Source organism: Balearica regulorum, chromosome 5, assembly GCF_011004875.1.
Source record: "Balearica regulorum gibbericeps isolate bBalReg1 chromosome 5, bBalReg1.pri, whole genome shotgun sequence".
Taxonomy (NCBI): Eukaryota; Metazoa; Chordata; class Aves; order Gruiformes; family Gruidae; genus Balearica; species Balearica regulorum.
In genome coordinates, this window is record NC_046188.1 from 44,401,158 (window position 1) to 44,415,000 (window position 13,843).

The window sequence follows — 13,843 nt, forward strand, 5'->3', positions numbered from 1 at the left end:
GGAAGGCTGATAGTTATTCTGGTGGAAGGCAGGCAGCTGTGGAACACAAGAACCATAAATCTTATGTCTTGAGAACAAAATGCAATATACTTTTTCTTTAAAAATTCACTTTCAGAATTCAACTTCCTATATAAACATTCTGCTTGCAAATGAGAAAGAACTTTTCTTAAACGGTGTTTGCAGTGCAGTAGCCTGTAGGATTGTGTTCCTGTTACATGAATGCAGAAAAAGCAGCTGAACCAGTGCAGGCGACTGTGGCTGACTTAATTCCTAACTCCTGCTCCAGGGCATGACATTGGTATGATGTAATGAGGTTAAGGCAAAACTGTAGAAAGAAGCGTCAGCAGCATCCCCTTGGGGAATAAGATTCATTCCAAAAATTGGAGTGAGAAACAAGTTCTGTGTCTCAGGGAAAATGGTAAGAGATGGAACTAAAAGGCACATCAGTACATTTTGGGAAGTGTCGGTATTGGAAACCATATAGGTCCAAACTAGCTCAGCTTGTATGAAAGTAAATCTTTGTTCTTCTCTGACCTAGTTTCTTGAGCACATTGCAGTTTCTGCAAATGTCTGTAAGAACTGTGGGTATTCTTCACTACTATTAGTCAGGACACTAGTGCCTATGGAGCTCTGGGGTTACCTAAGTGTCATCGTGAAGGTTGTACTGAACCTGTAAGGAGGAGGCAAATATGTTTAAAAGTCATTGTATCTTTTAAAAACATTTGGAGGCTAAGTCCTAGAGGAAGCTTTTTCTTCTGCTGTAACAGCTTCCAGAAATTCCGCTCAAAACCAGGTTTCTCCTGTGCTCATCTTTACGCATCTGTAGCCCCAAGAATTTATAATCTAATTAGATTAAAAAAGTAGAAGGATCTCAGTGAGCAAATTCTAGAAAGACAGGTCTCCCACAGCATGCGTGTTTCTGTCCCGCTGCCCAGAAGCTCGCACAGGGGAGATGTAAAATGTCTCACTGTCTGTACGAGATGCGAACTGTGACGGGCTGTTTGCAAGGACTTTGTTCCGCTGGGGTAGGACGTGCCTCTCGGGGGCTCGCCGAGGCACCGAGGGCGCCGGCGGTGGAGCCCAGCCCGGTCCCCGTCGGCCGGGGCTGTCGGGGCGGGGAAGCGCGCGGCGTCCGGGCCGGGCGGGCGAGCCCCGCTTCCGCCTCGCCGGCCGGGCGCGAGGCCGCCCAGTGCCGCGGGGGGGACGGCGGCAGGAAGCGGGCCCGGCGCCCGCCCCCCCGCGGCTGCAGCCGGAAGCGCGCGAGGCGGCGGGTACCCGCCGGGGCGGCGACGCTGGTGCCGAGGAGGCCGGGACCGACGTGGCCGGCCGGGGGAGGCGGGGCTGAGGGGCCGCCGGGCGGGGCAGGCCCGCGCCGAGCCGCGGCTGGATGGCAGCGGCGGCCCGGAGCACGGCGGCGGCGCACGGTAACTACAGCTGGCGGGCCGGGAGCGGCGCAGCCGGGGGCGGGGGGTCGCCGGGCTATCCCCACTCCGCCGTTGCGGTGCCGAGGGGGGCCGGGTGCGGTCGCGCAGCTGAGCTCCGGGCGGCGGCGGGACGGGCTGAGTGGGAGCGGTGGCGGGTAGCTCTGCCCGCAGCGGAGCCGAGTCCGGCACCGGCGGGCCCGGCCCGGCCTGACCGGGCGCGGAGCAAGTTTGGGAAAGACGTAGGGGGCAGCGCCTGGCCGGGCCGCTGCTGCCGGGAGCTGTGCCTCGGCCCGGTGAGACCGCGGGCTGCGCGCCGCCCGCTCCCAGGGTCCCGGCTCTCCCCGAGCTCCCAGGACCGGCGTCCCCCCGGTCCAGCTCGCCTTTGCTGCAGCTTGCCGGGCGAGCGGCACCGTGCGCCGCCGCTGCGGGCGTGACCGGGGCTGGGAGCTCAGTCCCCGCGGGACGAAGCGAAGAAAGTTTTGGAAGTCGCTCCTCCGACAGACGATGCCACGGGAAAGTCTCGGCGCCGGGGGGTGCCCCACTCCCTGCCTCCCCCGCGGGACGCGTGGCGATGTCCCGGCTCTCCTTCGTGGGCTAGCTGGCGTCTGCGCGGTCACAGTGGCACATGGACTCGGGGGGGGGGGGCAACTAATGTACTGGTCCAGTAAGATGCGTGAACAGGGTAATTATTGCCCCCCCCCCCGGCAAATATGTCTCACTTCGCATTGGTCAGCATTCCTCTAATGGAAAAGCCGCGCTGTCTGTCCCATCAGACGCTGTCCGCCGTGATGTGATGTTAGAAACAATGAGAAGAGCGGGGCCGCCGCGTTAATCGCCTGCAGATAGGAGCTGTGCCGGAGCCTGGCTCAGCCTGGGCGAGGGCTGCGGCACCGGGGGGGCGGGCGGGGGCTTGGGTGTCTGCCCGGCTTCTGCCTCGGGCTGCTACGGTGCGGGGGCTGGGAGGAGAGAAATCCCACCTTGCCCTGAGGGGGTGAACACCGTTGCCCGATCCGCAAACTTTCCTCTTTCATCCTGGGTAGGATGGGAAAGGAGTCGCTGTCTCCCAAACTACCGTAGTGTTTAATCAGTGTTTTAACTGCCTTCCTTGCCAGCTCTTAGGTTTGCCCGGGGCCTGTAATCTGTTCTGATCTGCGATACCCCATTGTTCTTAATCGTGTGCATCTCCAGCTTTTAGCTGCGCATTTGCAGAAGTGCGAGTCTCCATGCGAAGTGGTTTTTTTGTGAGGGGGATGGGAGAAAGGGGAAGGGTCCCAGCAGAGCAGGACATTCCCTAAAGAGGGGCAGTGATTGAGAGAGAAGGGTGTACTGGGCGGGGGGGGGGGCGGAACGGGGACTGGAGACCTTTTGTGCCTCTGCCGAGGTCAGGGCTTCCAGGAGGAATTCAAAGCTCTCCACGGGGCTAAGGGAAGGAGGCGGCTTGTGAAGAATTTTTTGGCTGAAAATTATGCTTCCTCCCTGGAAAATAACTTTTTTCCATTCCATGCAGTACTCTTTTGCAATTGTAAGACTAGGCAACCAGCTTCCAGGGAAAACACTTGTAAAAAAACATTTTCTTTTTGATTTTTTTTTCTCCTAACAACATCTAAAATGTTATTGTGTGGCAATGAGCAATTGTGCTGAGACAGAGATGAAGCTGTGCGGTCTGAAAAGGCAGAGTGTCTAGGAGGGGAGGAGGCGAGTTGCTGCAGGAATCGTTGTCGTGTCAATATTTTATTTTCTCTCTTTCCAATGGGTTTTTGCCTTGGCATTTGAAGTTTTCTCTGTGTTTTCTCAGGCACTGCCTGCTACAGAGGTGCTCAGTGAGCGCTGTGAGGGGGGGAGGCCCTGGGAGCCTCCTGGGAGGAGGGCAGGAGCTTGGTGTGCAGCCTCCCCGTGCCCTGGCTCAGGGGTGTATAAGTGGCAAATTCTCATTCTTTTTTTCTTCCTGAGCTGGGGAGACCTCATGGTTATTCCAGTCCTGAGGGTGTTGCGGAAGGAGCTGAGCAGACCTGACTGCTGAATGCTCGGCTCAGAGACCTGCACGGGACGTGTGGTTCTCTGGAAAGTGCTGCCAGTGGTAGTGATGACCAGGTTGTGATCCGGCATGGCTGGGAGCTGTGACCGCAAACAATGTCATTGTCAAAACTGACAAATAAATGATGCACTGGCTATTTCTGTCCCATGCATGTTCTTAAATAGGTCATATTCCCTGCTTGAGAAAAACACATCTCTATAAACCTGGTTATGCCTCTGCCTCATAGTGACCACAGACTTCTCTGAAAACCTTCAGGTGCTTTCTCTAGAAATTCCTCAAGATCTTCTCTAGCTGGGTTCCTAAAACAGATGCTGTTGTCTAAAATTAGGGGTAGGTAAAGACTTCTACCCTCTGCAACTGTAGTGGCAGGGTATTATTTTGTCTTGAGCTTTTTTTTTTTTTTCTTAGGGCTACATCTTGCCTGCTCCTTTTCTTCCTCTTAAATATTTGTCTTAGGAGCAGCCAGTTTGAATTTAGAGACTTTACAAATGTTAAGTAAACAATGTCTCACGAGGAGCGTGTACTAATGAGATAGAGAAGCAAAGGGGCTATAGAGATAAAAAGTGCATTTTTTAGAGCAAGTGGTTACAATATGTGAGGAAGAAGCAAATACTGGGACTATGATTTAAATAATTAGCTGGGCACAAAGATCAGTTCAGGTGTGTCCTGGATGATGCACCAAGTTCCTCGTAGATGTTTTATAAGCATCAAGAATTTATTGCATGAGATATGGGGATGTTTTTGAGCCACAAGGTACTGAAGTCAGGCAGCACAGGTGTAAAGAAATGGACTGTTTTTCCCTTGTGTGAGTAAGAAGACAGACCTGTGGGCCACAGGTCAGTTGACTGACACAAATGGGAGTTAGGGGAATCAGTTTTCTACCCCTTTATGCCCATTTGTTGTCCACCACCATCCCTTTTTAGTGGAACCTGGTCCCTTTTGCTGCTGGAAGAAGGACATGAAGCCAGGTATGCAGCCTGTTTTCAGAGCCCTGGACGTGCCCTTTGTCCTGTGTCCTACTGCCTCTCTCCAGGATTTTGGTCACTTGGTCTCAAAGACCCTTTCAAGTGTCCCATGGAGCAGATGTGGGCTGTGAGTGTGGAGAACGAGATGGAAGTAATGGACCTGTTGATCAGACACAGTGATTACTTTTCCAGACTGACTCTCAAAAGCTGTGATGACAACATCGCAGAAGAGGCCAGTTTGTGCCGCTTCCCGTCATTGCCGAGCTGCAGAGCAATCTTTTTGCTGTGTTTGTTGCCTCTTCATAGGCGTACGGTGGTTGTATAAATCCTGATTTTTTTTTTTTTTTTTGCTCTGTTCCTTGCAAAGAAGCTGTTCTCAGTCATTTTCTAGGTCTAATCCTGTCATAAGGGAAGAGGACATCCGTCAGGCTCTCTCTGGGGTCAAAAGGGGTGCTCATCTTTTTTTAAAGCAGGAAATTCTCTAACTGCAGGTTGTTATGCAGCAGCTAGTAAGCAGAGAGAAGGCTGTGGCTGGTACAATCTGCCTGAAGAGTCCTGTCACCTCCCTGTGCAGGTGCCTCCGTGGCTGATGGTTCATTTCAAGAACTTCCTATCTTTTTGTGGTTTTTAATTCTTCTTTTTCCAAGGAGAAATTTGGGGGATTCTGTAGCATAGTTTTACCATAGTTGTGTACGTCTGTTTGCATAGCTGTTGGGGGAGGCTGAATCCCAGTGAGGGGAGCCAGAGGGCCTGGCAGCATCCTAGGTAGGTTTGAGTGGTGGAGCTGTGCAGAGGGCTGCATCTCTGGCACATCAGGCTCTCCTCCGAGCATCAGCCCAGCACCTCTTCACTTCAGGGCCTGAGTTGAATTGGTGCACAGAGTGCTGTGAGAGATGAAAATGTCCTTTGCTGCCACCCCCCCAGCCCTATTGTTTTGAAGTGGTTGTGCCAATAGCGATTTACAGCGGAACACCTGCCCCTTTTGTGGGGTTCTACCAGTAGAACAAGGATCTCACCAGCTTAAATCGAACTACATGTGAGGGACTTCAAGAAGGGATCTAGTCATTGCAATGAAATAACATCTGCATCAGGTGTTTATTTGTTTTCTCAAAAGAAAAAAACCAACTAACCAAACAGTGCTGGAGATTCTGCATCATAGATAACCTGTTTCATTATGTCACCACTTAGGCACTAGGTAAATTTGTTTCTTCATATCCAGACTGAATCTTGTTTACCATTTGAGCTGATGCTACGATGTGGAAGAGTTGAGCACTTTCCCCCTTTCTTGTGACTTTTAATATATGCCAAGTGCGCTGTTCCCTTCAGCGTTATCTTTTTAAGACTAAACACACCCAGGTCCTTCAGTTATTTTTTCCAGGTCACGCTTTCTACACTCTAAATCTTTGTTTATTTCCACTGCCATGTCTGATTTTTGCATCTGTTTTATAAAGAAGAGCATGTGAAGTTGGGTGCGGTCTGTTGGCTCAAGTCACATGTGTGCGGAGTGGACTGGAATCACTGCTTCTGTGTCACACCTACGATGTAGCTACTAATATGTAGATATCATTTGCCTACTTTGTAGCAATATAAACCTGATGGCTTGGAATTAATTTCCTAATCAATGTAATGTGTCTATGTGGTGGCACATCAAAGTTACTGTTTTGTCATGTCCATTTTTTTCTTTTTTCCCTTTAGTATACGGTTTTGTACTGATCTTTACAGAGATTAGTTTGATAGTGTGCAATAGGTAGGTCCAGGCAGGACCCCAGGCAGGGTTCCTGCAGCCAGATCAAAGCACTGCAGTAAGATGACAAAATCCTACGCTGGTTTGAACTTGTTGAGGGATTTTTTTTTTTTTTCTTGTCAAAAGAAGTGATGGGTTTTGTATGGGTCAGTAGAGTTTACACTTGATCAGGCATTATGTGGCCACAAAAAATTTCAGTGGTTTTTGCACAGCTAGCCAAGCCAGTGTCTTCATTGGTTCCTTCTTGCATCCTCCCTGCTCCTGATGTCTGTGGTCACTGTGCTTGGAGCTCAGTGTTCTTCACGGCAGCTGTGGGACCCTGTCCTTTAATCTTCTTTTTGATTGCTCACTGCAGCTGGGCCTTCCTCCTGCTGTGATTTAGTTCAGGGACTGATGTTGGAAAAGGGCCAAGCTGTTAAAAAAAAATAGTTTTTCCTGCTAGTTTGTTCTGACCCTGCTCACTCCTGGAGTCAGGTGGGAGCATGGGGAGGGAATGCTTCATCGGGGGTTGGGGGAACAAGAGGCAACACAGACCTTTTCAGCTGCAGTGAGCCCTTAGATTGGTTCCAACACCCTGAATTTTGTCTTGATAATTTGAGGCCCCTTTCTGTCTGGCTGTTACTTAATGCTTTGCTATCTTTATCGCTTTCTTATAGGTAACTACAAACTGATCATTTAACTTGATCAAGAATCTTTCAGAAGATTGAAGTTACTGGTCTGTAACTTAAGTCTTCTCCCACCTTTTTTTTTCCCTTTATAAAAAGGTAGGTGAGGCATGATGCTTCTCCAGCCTTCTGTGGCCTTCCTACATTCTTGTAAATTTTCAAAGATGGTCACTAATGCTTCAGAAATTATGTTGACTAGTTTCTTACATGCTTTCAGGTGAATGCCATTATTCCGTCTCAGTCCACAGATGTTTTGTGAATATTTGTAAGCCATTCTTTTCTAACCTGCTCTTTTCTCCTATTTCCAAATTAATTTTGCTTGTCACGTTTCACTTTTTCCCCTGGAGACTGCAGGTGTATTTCTACTTCAGCTTTTGCATCATTTGCTTTCCTTTCCTGTTTGCCAATGAGAGGGTAATTGCCTTTCTTTTCCTCTTCTAATATGCCTGCTTCTCTCCAGTTTGCTTGTTACTGAAGAGTTCTTAGTATCAGCTGTGCTGATTTTGACTAAGAGACCATCTAACCCACTATCTTTCTAGGAAAGAAGAAAAATAGGACAAGTATATATGGTATTTTTCCAACTACTCTTCCAGCCTCCAGCTCCTTTCAGATATCAATAGACTTGTCTTTCTAGTGCTTGTCCTGTCTTTTGTTGTAAAATTTTCCATCATTTTTGGAGAAGTACTACCACACAAGTTACCTGCTGATGAAGAATCATATTTGTTTTGTTTTGAAGCTGACCCTCACTGGCTTCATGTGATGGCTGTTAGCACTTATGCCTGAAGAGATGGTGAATAATCTACCCCTGTTCACCATCTTTACACCAGTCATGATTTTACAGACCTCTGTTATGTTGCCTGTCTTGCATCCTAATTTGTTACATGGATACTGCTCCATGGCAAAGAGAAGGCTTATCTGGGTAGCGTCTCTGGTCAACACCTTTCTCTGAAGCCTCGGGACACTGAAGGGCAAGGACAAGGGTACTTGGTGTCCTTGTCCAGCCCACCTGAGGGGAGATGCTGAAAGCCAGACTCTTTCACAAGACGTCTCGTGTGCAGTTTCATACACCCGATGATAAACAGCCTTTCTGTCCTTGACTGCTGTATTGAAATCAGGAAGAGTTTCAGATGTTCCTTATGGGGATGCATTCCTGTGCTAAGATGCTGAGGGAGGGGATGGTGGGTGGGTATCTTGGGCACGGTCTCAGAACTGTTCTCCCCTGCTCTTTCCAGAGATTGGCCAGCCCAGCTGAGACCACTTAGCGATGACAAAACAAAAGCTTCTGCTTGATGGGACACTCTCCTTGTTTCTGATTGTGGCCTGTGAAGCTCAGCAGCTCCTGAGGAGTCATGTTGCTGCTAGTTCTGGTCCTCTGTGTGAGAAGGAGGCAGAGTCCTGGGGAAGCCTTTTCAGCAGCGAGCGGCTGGATGCCTGGATCTGTTCCCTCATCGGTTCGTTCATGGTGGGCCTGAGTGGGGTCTTCCCCTTGCTGGTGATCCCGTTTGAGACGGGAGCTGCTCTGCGGTCAGAAGGTAAGCCTGCTACCTGCATTAGCCTTTCTGAAGCCAAAAGTCCTGGGTTGTGTCTGAACGGCATAGTGATGAACAGGACCTTGTCACAGAAACACTGTACTCTAAAATAGACAGCCCATTTCTGGTGCTTTAGTCCATGCCTGCCAGTCTGATAGGGAGTCCTTGGACAAATGCAAGCCCTGGATGGAGCTTGTACAAAAGAGCATTGTTTGTTTTGCACCCTGCTTGGTCCAGGACCCTCCCACACACTGCCCAGCCAAGTGGTGCAAGGGCTTTTTCTTGCACTCCAGCTATTTATTTAGTGCTCTCTTCTTTGAAAGCTTGCTTTGCAGATGCTTCTGATTTAGGTCTCTGTGCAAAATCTCAGCTGGAGATGTTTTGGCTTCTGGCTGAGTTGTGATCAGTTTTTGTTACTTTTTTTAGCTGGATCACACCGTTTGAAGCAGTTGTTGAGTTTTGCAATTGGTGGACTACTGGGGAATGTGTTTCTGCACCTGCTTCCTGAAGCCTGGGCCTACACATGCAGTGCAACAACAGGTATGAAAACCTTATGTGCAAGCAATCCATGCTATGACTACTGATACATTTTTGAGTCTATTCCATCTTGAAAACACAAGACCAGCCAGGCTGGGTCAGCCCAAAAACTGGTCTAGGCTGGTATTCTCTTTCAAATAATGTGTAAAAGCAAATGCTTAAGGAAGGATATAAGAACAATAAAAACACGTTATGCTTCATCTTTGTACTCTGTAGTCGTCCAGAGATTTTGAGATTGAAGGCTTCCTGAGTTGGCCGTGGTTTCTTTATGTTTAGTAACTTGCAATGCATTTCTTGTCTATCAGCTCTTCCTATCTCGCCTTGGACTCCTATAAATCTCTGCTGATTTTCCTTTGTCCTTTCTGTAAGGAAAGGGAATGCTTCTTTAACCTGATGGGAAGTTATGAATGTGTGTGTGGTCTGGTATGTGAACATGTGTGCCATCTCAGGTGGGGATTCTACCCCATCAGAGATGGTCTATAAATCTGTCCCTATAACAGTGTTACTCCTAGAGCCTCTTTCTTGGGACTAACCGGGGCCCCTCTGCTGGGTACTTCGATCTATGGGAGCCCAAATGTGTTGCCCTCTCAATCTTTCTTCAAGGAGAAGTCATGGAAAATTGTCCACAGATGCATGAGTAAGATGGAGGAGAGGTCAGGGGGAGAAGAAAGAAGTGCCAGTGACAGAAACCTATGTTCGCCAGCAAATGAAACACTGTTTGGGTTGGGATAGAGCTTGTGTTATCCTTGTATCTCCTTTATGGCTCAGATAGCTAGGGTTGTTGAAACCTGTAGTGATTGTATCTCTGCTTCAGCAAACTGATAGCATGGAAGGCAAGTGCTGCTGCATTCCACCTGTTGAGAAACCAAGAAATCATTTACCCGCTGAAAATGTGAGAGAGGGAAAAGGATGCCCTGGATTTCCCAGACTTCCTTGGACCTATGTCCTGGGATTTCAGATCTGCTGGGCCTTTGGGCCTCATCTTCCTCATGGCCCTAGCATTGCCAGCAGAACCTGCTGTCTTTTTTTCCCCCCATTTCTACAGTGGTTCCCAAATGCCTCTGTCTTCCTGCTCTAGCTTGTTTGCTTCTGTCAGACTGTCCTGGAGCATAAAGGTTTCCTTGACCCATGTAAGCCCCATTACAGAGTCATTCTGTTCTTCCACTGCAATGCAATCTCTATTTCTGCAGCCAGGCTGAATGGATTATTATCTCACAAGCTTGGCTGTAATTGAAAAGAAAGTATATAGCTTTGGGCTTAATAACCTGCCCAGGTGTGGCAGAAAGGGGAAAATGAGTCTGTGGCTCCACTAATGTCAGATTTCAGGTCAGGGCTTGCTGCTCAGTAGATACAGCTGCAGGATTTTTGTTGATGTAATTTGCACTTGCCTCTGGAGCTCAGGGAAATTCCCAGTCTTGTCAGGAAATATTCTGGATTGCACTGTTGAAGCAAAAGGGGTGGGGGCTCTCGCTCTGAGTGTCCTGAGATGAGAATATCTTTTAGATCAAGAATGAGCAAGTTAATGAGATATGTTTGGTCCTTATGCCTCGTAGGAGGTGTTTCCATTGTCATTTCTTGGGTTTTTTTGTCTTGGAACTGCTGGTTATACCGTTTGGGGAAAGGTGGGTTCACATATGGGGAAACACTGTGTACTTGATAGTGACATGAAGATTTCTCTTTTTCCTCAGGAGAAGGGCAGAGCTTTCAGCAGCAAAAGCTTCTGGGTCTCTGGGTGATCATTGGTTTCCTGACCTTCCTGGTGCTAGAAAAGATCTTCCTAGAGAAAGAAGAGAAGGAGTGCCCTGGTGTGGTAAGTTAGCAGCCAGAGGGGAGGGAGTGCTGTGATGTTTGGAGCGCTGTACTAAACACGTCATCTGCCTTATCTGACAGGCTCAGCAAATGATCCTGGAGCTGTCAATGCCCTTTGGGAGCTTTTTGACACTTCTTTGACACTGGGCCCTAGAAGAAGGTGTTTCATCTCGGTGTTTTGTGGGTTTAGCTGAGATTTCTCACCTCTGGGCTGGTTTTGTTCTTGATGTGGTATGTGTAAAAGATTGCTCCCCTTCTAGGGGGACTGGGAGCTGGAGCACTCTGCAGATGAGACTTTTGCTCAAGTAAGCTTTGAGGGATGACAGCTTGCTGATGCATGTTCCACTGAGCCATCATGACTCACTCCCCTTCTGGGTCCTCAGGACAAAGACCAACCTTCTCTGGAACGTGTTCTCTCTTCTTGGGCATGGCCTGTACCAGATGATTTTTCGAGTAACTGTATGGTAAATAGGGGTTTATGGTTGGCCAGGTAATACTAAGTAATGGTTCAGAGGAGAGTCACCCAGGTGCAAAGGGGCAAAATAGACAGAGGTACCAGAAGGTTATTCCAAAATAGCAGAGAGCAGCTAGTCCTCAGACATCTGCATAATGCCTAGCAGCAGCTCCTATAGACTGTTCAGTCCTTGCCGTGTCATGACTTTTGAGAGGTGAAACTGCAGGTCAGGCACTGTGTAAGAGCAATTAGGTGTTACTTTGACTCAGCATGAGACTTTGAAGTCTGAAAGGAACTTAATCTCATTTACAGAGAGACTGAAGTCTGAGATGAACATTGTGTTGTCTGGAAGTTGACAATCTCAGCTATAGAATAATTATCTAGACTTAGTTATTCTGATGCACTAGGGAGAGCAAGACTCTTTTTCCCCCATCCCCTGCCCAGATAGAGTTGTATTTCTCTGGGCAGCAGCTGCCAGCAGGAGTGACTGGCTCAGTCCCTCATCTTTCCGGTGGAACCTGGCTCATGCCAAGAGGGCATGACTCCAGTTCCTCCTCTCTCTACTTTCCTTCTCTTGGTGATCGGGGAAGTCTTTGTTCTTGTTGTCTTACAGTGCAGATGTCACAATGCTCTCTGAAATCTGTCTCGTTTCGGGCAGTTGTCACTATTAAGCCGGGGTACCAAAGCTGCTGATTTGTATTGTAAGAACAAAAGGATTAAGGGTGAAGATTGGATTTCTGACCAGGATTCATGCTTATTCATCACTGTCAAAAAGGCAGTGACAAGGTGTTTTCCCCTAATTTAGGGCTGTGATTCCAAAGCACCAGCTGGAAAGATTCCCAATGGAAGTGGCTACCCCCTGCTGAAGATGGCAGGCCAATCCCAAAGAGCAGGAACAGATTCAACTCAGTGTAATGGCTCCTCTCTCCGGTCTTGTCCAACAAACAACAGAATCAAGGTAAGACACCCACAAACTGACCATCTTGTTTTCAGGGCACGTATTTTAAAATTCAGTCAGGAGGATGAGTTGTCTGTGGAAAGAACTGTGCTTGAGTGAGTTGTGCTTAATTTTGCTCTGTCAAAGTGTCTGTCCAGGTCACAGCAGGGAGCAAATAGTGGACTTGGAGAAAATCTGCACTGCAGCTCATGCAGAAGAAGCAGAGATCTTATAGTGATTATATCTTTATTTGCTTAAATTTTTGTGCCGTGATTTCTCTTTTCTCTAGTGCTTGCATTGTACTAATTGTGAGCGGCACGTTTCCTTTCAAGGCACCTTTTGGAAGCGTTTTGACAGTTGAAGCTATCCACTGTAAAACTTACAAGTTCAGTTTCTCAGATGTAGCAGTTTGCTGCCAAAAAGGGCTTCTTGTCCACTTCTGCCTCCAGACCTGTATTTCTCTCACTTCCTTTGCATTTGCACTGGACATCATCTGACCCCACAGTGAGCCTATGCAGGGAGCTAAACAGGCAAAGAATTGGGGGGGGGGGGGAAGGGGTTTGTTCCCCGTCCCCCGTCCCCCCCCTGATTTATTTCTCTCTTAACTTCTTGAATCAGCTTGGCATGTAGACAGGCAGCCTGTAGTGCTGGGATAAGGAAGCTCAGCAAGGGTTTAGGATTGGAGGTGGAGGAGGGAAAAGGAGTACTGTACCATTGGGCAGTGGCTAACCTTTAGATTGACTTTGGTTTCAGTTTTATGTTACTATCTTTGCACTGCAGAAGCCCCTGTCTGGGTGAACATTACAAGCAAGAGAGTAGAGGACTGCTTTGGCAAAGGAGGACCTATAATTTGAGTTTAAAAGCCTATAAAAATGTGCAAGATTATAGGAGAGTAACTATGAACAGAAAGCGTGATTGCATGAACTAGTCCAAACCTGGATATGTGGTCAGTCAGGGGCTCTTCAGTCTTTCTATTTATTTTAAATCTCTTTTGCTGTGACTTTATAGCTCTTACTACACAACGTGAAAGATATGCTGAGGTCACTGGGTATTTTCGATATCTGTTGCATTCATGTAATCTGTACAGAACACTGCACAAACTGCAAGGTGCCACATTGATGTTTCTAGAGGTAATAGTGGTGAAGAAACCAATATTACTGGATTATAAAACATTGTGCCATTATTTTAGAAGGGTTTATATAAGGAGCTACAGACTTAGAGGATGGTTAGTCTACCACTGATTTCAAGTAGAAATGAGACACTGATGGGACACAATTGGGCCTTGTTCTAATGTAAAAAATAATAATGTAATAAATGCTAATTGGTATGATCTTATGGCAGATAAATTCTTGTCAACCATTTTTTCCCTGCCATTTGGTCATGAGATTGTTTGATAAAGGTAATGACACTGGCAAATGTATATAAAACATAACTTTCTTCCACATTCTAATGAAACTAGTGCTGCATGAAATCAACTTTGCAAATGTTAGCTGTATTAAAAATCAGTTATTGTATATTATTAACAGGGACTGGATTAATCAGCCCCCCTTAAATCTGTTCACTGGTGGTTTATGATTTTTCTGAGTGATTATTTATAAAAACAGTGTGTCATCACATTTGCAGATATTACTATATTACTTAAATGGCACATTGTGACTGCACGAGCTCTGTGATACTGGTTAAACTGAGTAACTTCATCAAAACAGCTGAATTTCTAACATGTTTCAATGCATGCAAATATTAA

General features: G+C 47.5%; 1 protein-coding gene across 2 annotated transcripts in view; it reads left to right on the top strand.

Annotated features, from left to right (window-relative positions):
- The first annotated feature begins 1,282 nt into the window (after positions 1-1,282).
- The window catches only part of SLC39A13 (solute carrier family 39 member 13), a 21,392-nt gene continuing 8,831 nt past the window's right edge, over positions 1,283-13,843 (top strand). Inside the window, exons 1-5 of one of the 2 annotated variants that reach the window (XM_075754628.1) lie at positions 1,283-1,424; positions 8,066-8,365; positions 8,789-8,902; positions 10,588-10,709; positions 11,968-12,120. In XM_075754628.1, coding sequence (XP_075610743.1) covers positions 8,098-8,365; positions 8,789-8,902; positions 10,588-10,709; positions 11,968-12,120 — 657 coding nt within the window. In that variant the 5' untranslated portion in view covers positions 1,283-1,424; positions 8,066-8,097. The remainder of the gene's footprint in view (positions 1,425-8,065; positions 8,366-8,788; positions 8,903-10,587; positions 10,710-11,967; positions 12,121-13,843) is intronic. The other variant, XM_075754629.1, reaches the window with a different exon arrangement.